The 10,522-nt window shown below is 30.2% G+C and overlaps 1 protein-coding gene across 1 annotated transcript in view; it reads left to right on the top strand.

The window, feature by feature from the left end:
• Window positions 1–2,663: 2,663 nt before the first annotated feature.
• The window catches only part of LOC117786691, a 46,454-nt gene continuing 38,595 nt past the window's right edge, over window positions 2,664–10,522 (top strand). The window contains exons 1-2 of the mRNA XM_034625039.1: window positions 2,664–2,849; window positions 5,327–5,927. Coding sequence (XP_034480930.1) covers window positions 5,616–5,927 — 312 coding nt within the window. The 5' untranslated portion in view covers window positions 2,664–2,849; window positions 5,327–5,615. The remainder of the gene's footprint in view (window positions 2,850–5,326; window positions 5,928–10,522) is intronic.

Below are 10,522 nucleotides of genomic sequence, written 5' to 3'. Positions count from 1 at the left end.
TTAAATAAAGAAATGAAATTAAGTACAAAAAATATTAAAATGAAATATTTATCAAAAAAAATAAACTAAGGTATTTTAATAATTCTACATTATTTTTTGACCATTTTTTTTTAATATTTGCAGGCTTAAAGCAAACATTAAAAAATAAATATTTAATAGATAATAAAACTATTTAACTGATCAATGTGAAATTTTTAGAAAAATTGCGCAAACTAGTAAAATTCCTTGAGTCAAATCTGAAGACAGCTTCAAAGTTCAGCAAAATAGTCAAGATTTCTTGTGCCAAATCTTAAAACAAAAGCTTCAAAATTTACATTTATATTTGATTATTTTTCGAAAATTTTCAAAAATAAATTTTAGTGGCGTAAACAAAAAAGGAGTAACTCTCAAAGATCTTTGTTTTCTTATAGACAGACAGAGATTTTCACAAATTGATAAGCCTTTATTTCCTATGTTTACTGGGCTAACAACATTGGCAACAAAAGCGGCGCTGAAAATATAATTCAATAAATTTTGTGTTCGTTGATAGGCTGCAAAATAATAACAGAAAACGTTGATTGGACGCAAAGGCGGCAACACGAACAGCTCGAACTGAATACCCCCCACTCCCCACTCCCTACTCCCTACTCCCTACTCCCTGAATACTCGCCTGCCACATGTTGCAGCTTGCGATCAGCAGTCGACCGTTGCCTGCCACACGCATTTTGAAGCGCTCAAGTGGCGGAAAACTTTGATAGAAAACAAAGGGCGAGGTAGAGATAGAAAGGGGAGGAGTGGAATCAAACAGAATACACTTACAAAAATATGACATCACAAAAATATGACAAAAGAAAATTATTAATAAAAAGTTAAGTATTAATCGATTTTAAATCTAAAATTCTAACTATGACGGCTGTATAATAAAATGGTTCAATTATAACCAAATTTTGTTAGGATATAAAAAAAACCATGGCTAATATGAAATTTGTGAGTTTGATTGAGATATGTTATCTCTAGAAACAACAGAGTTATTTATAGTTTTTCTGTATTATATAGTTATAGTAATTTAACAAGATTGAAATGAACTAAAAAAAAAGACTGTTTTGTACTAGAAACAATTAATTTTGGAATAAGTTCCAAATATTTGTGTACTTAAAGTAGAACGTTTTTATTTTGTATAGACTTGAAATAATTCTATAATATACCCACAAATATTAAAGATTTCAAAAAGCTAAAAACTTATGTAAAGTTTGATTTTCGAAATGCCAAAAATTTTTTTCTAACATTTTTTGTACTCAGTTATGGAAATTCGAACTCGGACAGCTTTTAAGATCGTTTGTACTTAAAAATCGCCTGTTTAAATAAGGAGACTTGTACTTTTTTTTTTCTAAGTGTAAAGAGGGTGAGTATTATTGGTTTGAAAAGAGGGGGAGAAGTGGGCTGAGTTTTGAATGCGGGCGGCAGCCTGTTGCATTCTATTAAAACACGATGCCAGTCAGGTTATTGCAGTTGTTGTTGTTGTTGTTATAGTTGTTGTTGCTGCCTCTTCGCTGTGTCTGTTATTAAAGTACAAGCTATACTTGAGTTGTTGTTCTTGCTGTTGTTGTTGTTGTTGTTGCCGGCGCAGGGCATTAAAAATTGAAATCATGAATTAACGACGCAACGAATGCCAAGAGCACTTGTTTATTTATGTCGTCACCCGAACACCTCTCGCCCCTCTCTCTCGCTCTCTCTCTCTCGCTCTCGCATACTTATAGCAACCACAACAACATCAACAAAATCATCAAGAGAACTGATCTCTGCCGGCTTTGCAAACTGAGCTCAAAGAGAGTCAAGAGCCAAGAGAGCGGTTTATTGCCGGCTTGAAGCATTTAAATTCAAATGGGAAATATTTATAAGGTGACCTTCTTCAATGTCTCAAGATACTTAAAAAACTACAGCCTACTCTCTTAAATATCTTACGTTTTGTATGAATTGGAGGAATATGTTATGTTAGAACTCTGCAAGAATTAAACAAGTGTTAATAAAGAGTCAACAAAAATAATTTAATATAAATAAAAAATATTTCACATGTATTCAAATCTTTTAATTTGATTTAAACTTAAAAAGCTTATAAAAAAAATGTAAGTAATATAAAATAAAAAGTGTAATTTCACACAATTTCACAAAGATAATAACAAAAATTCAAATATGTGAAAAGCCTGGGAATGTTTTTTAAATTGTAACTAGAGAATGTCTATTTTTTTTTTATATTATACAAAAATAATATTATATTTCACAAATATTTCAGCATTTGTTGGGGTTATTAAAACAGGCTATTTTTTCTTGTTTAAATTTTTGGTGTCAATAAACAGAGAAGTAAAAAAAAATCTTTGAATTGTAATGTTTGAATAGGTTAACTGTCTAGATTTATAGTCAGTTCTCGAACTAAAAAGAAAACTATTTCCACAACATTAAATTCATCTAATAAAGAGCACAGCTTTGCGAAATATGTCACCTTATAAATGAATTAATCTCCGCTCTTCAAACTAAGCTCAAAGAGCTCAAGTCGAAAGCTGAGCGAAACGGTTAAGTGCCGGGTTGACCCGTTAGTCGCTGCTCGGTTGCTCTTCGCACACGATCCGATTGAGCGATCGAGCGATCACACGAGTGATCTGCCAATCTTCGTGTCTTCGGGTTAATTCCGTTTCAGTTCTTCAAATTGTTTTCAGTCTTGTTCGAAGTTCGCGTCGTTCGGTTGTTGGCAACGCGGCGTGTGCGCGTTATTTTTTCTCTCTCTCTCTCTGTCTCACACACGTTTTTATTCAAAATAAAAATATACAGCAAATCAAATAAATATGTGCGAATAATGTAAATTTTGGCATAGAAATGTAAATGAATTTGTTTTGTGACGGCACAATAAATTAGCAGCTAACGACATTGAATGCAACATAAATTATGACAAAAATATATATACAAATACTATATGAATATTATATATGAATAATAATATTATGAGAAAATATTGTGCGCTAGTTTGGCTAATGTTTTGTTTTGTTTTGTTGCTTGAGAAATAAAATAAAAAGCATATTTGTAAAAAATACTCGAGATAATACAAATTTCTGGGCATAATTGTCTAGGCTAAAAGGCAAAGGAAAAAATTTGACGACAGGCAGTCAGCCAAATTTCGAAGCAGCCACGTCCCGTTTCCAGGCATGTGCCGAGTGTAGAAATTTTTATAGTGCCCGCCTATATTTAGAAACGGGCCAGAAAAGTACAATTCAAATAGTTTACATTACCCCAAAACGAGCAACGCTATTAAAGTCAAAATTTCAATTGAAAAAAAAAAGAATGGAAAATAGAAAGAAATTACCTAATGCCACACACACACACACACACACACACACACACACACACACACACATACACTTGAACTGTGCTAACATTGCGTATGCGTAATATTTCAAAAATAAATGCTATGCTGCCATAACAGTTGCAATTGATTTTTGAGCGGATGAGAGACAGCGCCAGAACATGACCAAAAGGTTACACATGCAACAATTGGCACATCTGTATCTGTATCTGTATCTGTCTGCCGCGAGTATCTCAAAGATTCAAACACACAATGATTAGCCTGACGCACATCCGCCAAAATGTGGGCTATTCAAATACACTCTACTCGAAAATTTAAACAACAAATTACACCTGACAATCAGGCATTAATTGCATTTTTTTCATAAAATATATTTCCTATTATATATTTATTTATTTAATTATTGAAATAAATTTCTTAGCAATATGACAGTTTTTTTTATAAACGTAAAGTATTTTTCTGAAAATCATACATTATTTTAATTTTATTAGATAATTATTTGCAACGTGCATTTTTTTTATAAAATACGACACTTGCTATGTTTTATAACCAGAGCTTTTTTTCCTAAATATTTCTAAAATTTCTAAACTTTCAGTACAATAGTCTTCAAAATAATTTATATTTTTAAGAGCTATTTTGCTAATTTAAAACAACATGCGATAATTTATTTCAGCATGAAAAATATCTAAAAAATTAATACATTTTTCATATTTCAATAATAAAGTATTTCGAATTTAACTTGCAAATTTAAAAAAATATTTTTAATATTCATACAATTTTTAACTAGCATAATTTCTTAACATTTTTATTTTTCAATAAAAGTTCCAACTTAGAAGTGTTAATTTCATCATAAAATTAAAAAATGACTGCAACGCAACATTTTTTTATTTTTAAGAAAAGAAATCTCTTTGTGTATGTCAGAAAAGAATTTCTAAAAATTAATTAAACACGTTAATTTATTTGGAAATAAATAAAAATTAATATATGATAAGCGAATTTTTAATAAAAACATGTGTCATACTCGTATATTTTCCTGAGTGTAGAAAACACACGCGAAAATCGCATTGGCGCATCGCACGCATCAAAGGAAAAAGAAAACAACTGGGGAAAAAGTATCTCAAGCCAATATGCAAAACACACAGACACACAGATACACAGATAGATTTGTTGAGGTATAGTTGAAATCTATATATACATATAGACATTGTTGTGCTTTTAGTGTACAATAATAAACAAGCATGAAGTCATAGACGATTTATTTGCCATAGTTCTTCTTCTTCTCTGAGATCCTCTCTGAGATTTGAGAATCTTCTATGTATGCTATGCGATTTGTGTTTGTCAGACGATCGCCAGCATTGATAGCGAGTGCGACTAACGAGAAATACGAGAAAATTCACAAAAAATATATATACAACATAACTGAAATACATATTAATAATTTAAAGAAAATAAAAATAAATGTATGAAATAAATAAAGAAATATAAAACAATCTAAAATAAATTAAAAGAAATAAATATAAAACTAATAAATATAAAAAATATAGAAAAACTAGAAATAAATATAAAAAATTCAAATAAATATAAAACAAAAAAAAATAAATATAAATAAAACAAACGAACAACGAAATCAAATCAAATCAAAACAAAACAAATACAAAAGTTTAGCCAACGAGAAATACGAGAAAATTCACAAGAAACAAATTTAATAAAATTGAAATAAATATAAATAAATTTAAAGAAAATAAAAATATATGTATGAAATAAATATAAATATAAAACAAATTGAAATAAATTTAAAAAAATAAATATAAATCTAATAAAACAAAATATAGAAACAATCATAAAAAATTCAAATAAACATAAAACAAATGAAAATAAATATAAAAAGCAAAGCAAAGCAGCGCAATCAAATCAAAACAAAACAAATGCAAATACAAAAGTTTAACTAACCAACGACTAACAAACAAAGTGCGCTGTGCATTATTTATGTTGCAGAGCTTAAAAACCATAAACAACAAATAAAAGAAATGCACCACGACTGAGAGAAGAGAGAATACAAGCGAAATACAACGAAAAAAAATTAAATAAACACAAAATAAAAAACAAAAGAAAACTAAACGGAAAAGATTAAACGACGCCCACACAAAACATACAAAACTACACGTAGCCGCTAAGCCGACAACAACCACAACAACAGCAACAGCAACAACAGCAACAACACTCAACTACACTCCACTGACAACAACAACAACAACAACAACAACGACACTTGGCTGTGGCAAACATGGAACGTCGCCAAACGTTAGACTCATCGATGTCTTCACTTTACTCGGCCAGCTCCTCGAATCGCCAACATCAGCTACAGCCTCTGCCTCAGTCGGCTTCGCAGTCGCACTTGGCGTCGCAGTCGCAGTCACAGTCACAACTAGACGCCTTCAATTATTCAGCAACAATGTCATCATCATCACCAACTCCGAGTCAGGCAACTAACTCCAACTCCAATTCCAACTTGAATTCATCCTCACTCCGTGCCACAACCATCGGCACTGTTGTTGTCCGTTGTGGTCCCATACAACTGGTGATAGCACTTTTGCAAGTGAGTTCTTCCTCCTCTTCTTCTTTCTACATGTTGTTGCATTGAGCACAACATGCCACATAGTTACTGATACCAAAAGATAACTCCTGAGTGCAGTTCATGCATTTGTTTCGACTTCAAGAAAATATTTCTATAATTTTTAAGATTTAGTTTTGAATTTTTTAATACAAGTTACTTCAATCTTCAATTCATTGAAATACAAAATTTCTGACAGCAAGCATATGAATTCTCTTTCTAAAAAATTAGATTATGAAAACGTTCACACAATTGTTAATAAGAATTGTATTAAAACAAATCAACATGTCTTTAATTTTTGAATATTAGCCTATTTCAGTATTTTCTAAAAACTATTGTTTAACTTTTTCTGAAGAGAATTCCAATCGAACATAAATTAATCTTTCAACCAAACTAGTTTTAAAAGTTTCGCTTCCATAAAGATGCCTAAATTCTTAGAAATATACGAAACATATGTTTTTATATATATTTGATACAGAAACAAAACAAAAATGTTCCAAACACATTTCAACATCGGGTGGTATTTTCTAAAATTTAATTAAAGAAAAATGTAAATTAAAATGTACATTTTCTTTAAGCAATACAGCTAACTGTAGCTTGAACTTGGCATTGGCATTTTTAACTTAAAAAAATCGATATTCTTTTACTTCAAAACCAAATTACAAATAAAAGTCAAGCATTTGATTTATGTTTTTATTTTTTTGTATATGTTTTTTTTTTACTAAGAAACAAAAACTGGTTATATTTGACTGTTTAAACCGGCTTTAATATAATTTCCGTGCCAATTAGCACATTAAGAGCTCAAACAACGAAAGCAAAAGTGGTTGATAGTATTTTTTTAAATTAGTGTGTGTGTGTAAGTGTGTGTGTGTACGTATTTGAAACAAAAACAAAAGGTTCAAGGTTGTCTGACATCAGCCGAAACGTAGACAGCGAGCGTGCGCGTTCTAACGTGACAAAAGAAATGTATCTGCAAGATACTTTTTGGCAAATTAGGCGCAGCTGCTACCTGGCCCCACAAAAAATATATAAAAAATTGTTTAAAAACAGAATACACAACCACAACTGAAAACTGGTAGCAAAAAGAAACAGAAGAATGTTAAATCAATGAGAAACTTTAGGCCAAACTTGCGGCTGCCAATTTCTGCCCTGAACTTGAGATTGAGTTTAAAAGATTGAGAAATGGAAGCGCTACAAGTTTTATGTCCCAGACAAAAACAACAACAATAAATTACAATAATTATAGACGTGGCTAAGAAGGTTTATGGCACAACACACTTTATATTTTTTCCTCTCTTTTTCTTATTCTTTTTTTTTTGTTATTGTTTTGCTGTATTTTGTTCATTCAAGTCGCTTTGCCAAAACTCATTGAAATTTTTGACCACTTTGTGCCACATTTTGAACACTTCACATGTGTTTAGCATTCGATTTGATTTACACGCAGTCTTTTTTCAGATTTTTCTCTTCTTTTTGATTTTCTCCCTCACAATTTGTGTCTGCAAAATGCATGAATCAGTTGAGAATACATTTTGTTTAGCTGCTTTCAACACGTTTTTCGGCGAATATATAAAAACTATATACAGTTACAGAACGTCATATAATTGTTTTGACTGAGAAAAGAATTCACACATTTTTTTTGGATTTTTGAAAATTAAAAATGGAAACCGTAAGAATCAATTTTAATTTATAAAACTAGCTAAATACAAAAGATTTAGTTTTTATATATTGTTTTAAACTTTTGTAAAAATCATAAAAAATTGTAATACTTAGAAAAAACATGTCAAAAAAGTTTGAATGTTTTTTTTCCTTTAGAAAATATATACAAATATTTTATTTTAGCATGAAATTGAAGCAATTTTTAAATTTTACAGTTGGCAACAATTTAATTGATTTGTTTGTGGACTTACCTGTTGAAGTTCTCTCACTTTATCTCACTCTAAAGTGCTGAAAATAAACACAGGTAAACAAATTAGAGGAGCTGTCAACGTTGTTGGGGGAGTAAGAGAATTGAAAAAAAAAAGAATTATAAGAAATACAAACAGATGTGTATATATAAGCATATAGTACTTTACTTCACAGCAAAGAGAGCTTACAACAAAGGGCGTGTCTTGATTTTTTAAAGAGATATTTATATTCTTTTCGATGAGCTCAGTTCTGTTATTGTTATGCTATTATTGTTATTGTTGTTATTGCTATGGTAAAATAAAAAGGAAGGGGAAAACGGAAGCACTTACAAAAGTTCTCGATAGTTTGAAAAAAGATTAAAGTTTTCATATTGTATAACTATGCAAATAGAAAATAAGTATTCAAGTATGTTTGCAACATTTCAAAGATTCGCTTGCAGATAAAATGTAAACTCTTTTTTCGAATCGAAAAAAAGTTGTTCAAGCTGAAAATTCCTTGGCAATTCGGCAAGAAAAAGCTTTCAACGTATTGCCTAAAATGTGGCCCAATAAAAAAGCATTTACTAGACACATGTAACTCTTGTGCAACGCATCAATTTCATTGAAGGTCTGTGGAAAATCAAGTCAATTATTTAGCTTAATATAAACTATAAATAGTTTTACCATTTCTTTGCTTTTTAGGCCAGACATTGTATCTTTTTTAACTACATGCCATTAAAAGGCCAAAACAAACAGACCAAGAAAACTTCAAAAGATCCAGCATACTCTAAATAAATTTAGTCGGAATTTCCTGAAGCGTGCCAACCAAACAGACAGACAGACGGACGAACGGACAGACGGACGGACAAACAGACAGACACCTTCAGTTGCTCCATAATTGAAACTAATGCGCGAAATTAATTTGGCATTAGTCTTAGTAATAAACAACAAAATAATAAAGTGTGTTCAAGGCAATTGGTGCGGAAAGTCGGCCTGATTTTCTTTCTCCATTTTCCGAGTGTCTTGAACTGCTCTCAGCTCTAAGATTTGATCAGATCTTCTACTATATATGATATGCTCTGATTTGCAATCGAAGCGCAGGCAGCACTAATTGAATTTAAGGCAATTTCATTTGTAAAACTCTTGACTTTTCACTCATAAATTGCAGATACATTTGTGCACATAGATACAAAGATAAATACACTCAGAGAAAAAAACGCATAGTCAAAATAAATACATAGTTATATTTTTATATTAAATAAAAAGCGTATTTAAATTAAAAATAATACACTATCTTTAAAAAAAAATAATTAGTTAATATTAACCATATTTAAATACATCTTAAATTCATTATATCATATTTCATTCAATGTTAAGTTTATTAATACATTTAATTATATATTTTTATTATATTTAAATAAAATTTCAAATCAATGAGTTTGAGAACTTTTATGAATATTCACTGAAAAGATTTAGGTCAAATACTTTTTCAATTAAATTTAGAATTCTCAATAAAATTAAAGATTTTGATCATTTTTTTTTTAATATTCAGTCAAATTATTTAAGTCAAACACTTATTTTTAATATTTAGCTTAGAATTTTTATCTACTATTTAGAATAAATAAATTTGAAATATATTATAAGGCTGAACTATTTTTATTTAGGGCTTTAAATTTAATATGAAAATATTTTATAAGTATTGAACATAGGATAATATAAGATTTATGACATACATATTTTAAAAATGCACAATTTCATTATTAAATTTAAGTATGTGGGAAATTTACATTTAATATGAAATCTTATTAAATTATAAAAAATCATGGTCATATTAAATTTATATTTAAAGTGCACATAATTAAGATTGTTTAATTCCATATTTAGCCCTTAGTGTATTGTGATTTGTGAATTTTTTTCGAGTGTACTTTGGCATTAGTTATGTGCCGTCGCTTTGGGCTGGCGTGGGTGAAAGAAACGGCTGCAGCTGCTCAAAAGCCAAAAGACTTGGCCAAAAGACATGGCCACAAAGTCGCAGTCTAAGCCAAGTTGATGTTCGAGTTGGCACTATGAAAAGCGGGGGGAAAGGGGAACTGGTCAAAAGAAAGCCGTGTGCCAAGTTAGAGAAATGTTTACGACGCTTGGCAGGCACATAAATTTACGCATGAAAAGCTGCGCATTCCTCTCTCAATCCCAATCCCAGTCCCAACACTTGGACGAGGGATGGACGACAACTAAAGTCACAGCATGCCTCGTTGTCACTGTGATTTATTGCACAGTGATTTCACAAAGTGATTTGCGGCTCAATTATCCAACTGTAAATGCGAAGAGCGAAAAACCCATTCACAATTCTGAGCTTCATTTAAATTGAAGATAGATTTGTTACGTCCAATTGAGACATGGATAGGAATGTCTAAATGTTGGAAAGAATTTGACATAAATGTTTATATTGAACAAACTTTATTGTTAAATACGAATACGTCTTAATAATATTTAAGTAAATTTACAAATAAAAAAACTAACTGACTTCGAAAATAGTGAAATTCTTATAAATTTTTGAATAACTCATAAGCAACTAATGAATATTATAATGTTGCGGAGAATTTGACATAAATAAATGCAGGGAACGTAATAAAATTTTGTATTACAAATAATACAATAATAATTATTTGTTGATTCTCATCTTTAAATAATTGTTAT

The sequence above is a fragment of the Drosophila innubila genome (assembly GCF_004354385.1).
Source record: "Drosophila innubila isolate TH190305 chromosome 3L unlocalized genomic scaffold, UK_Dinn_1.0 0_D_3L, whole genome shotgun sequence".
Taxonomy (NCBI): Eukaryota; Metazoa; Arthropoda; class Insecta; order Diptera; family Drosophilidae; genus Drosophila; species Drosophila innubila.
The sequence above is the reverse complement of the archived record's forward strand: the minus strand, read 5'-3'. Positions and strand labels throughout refer to the sequence as shown.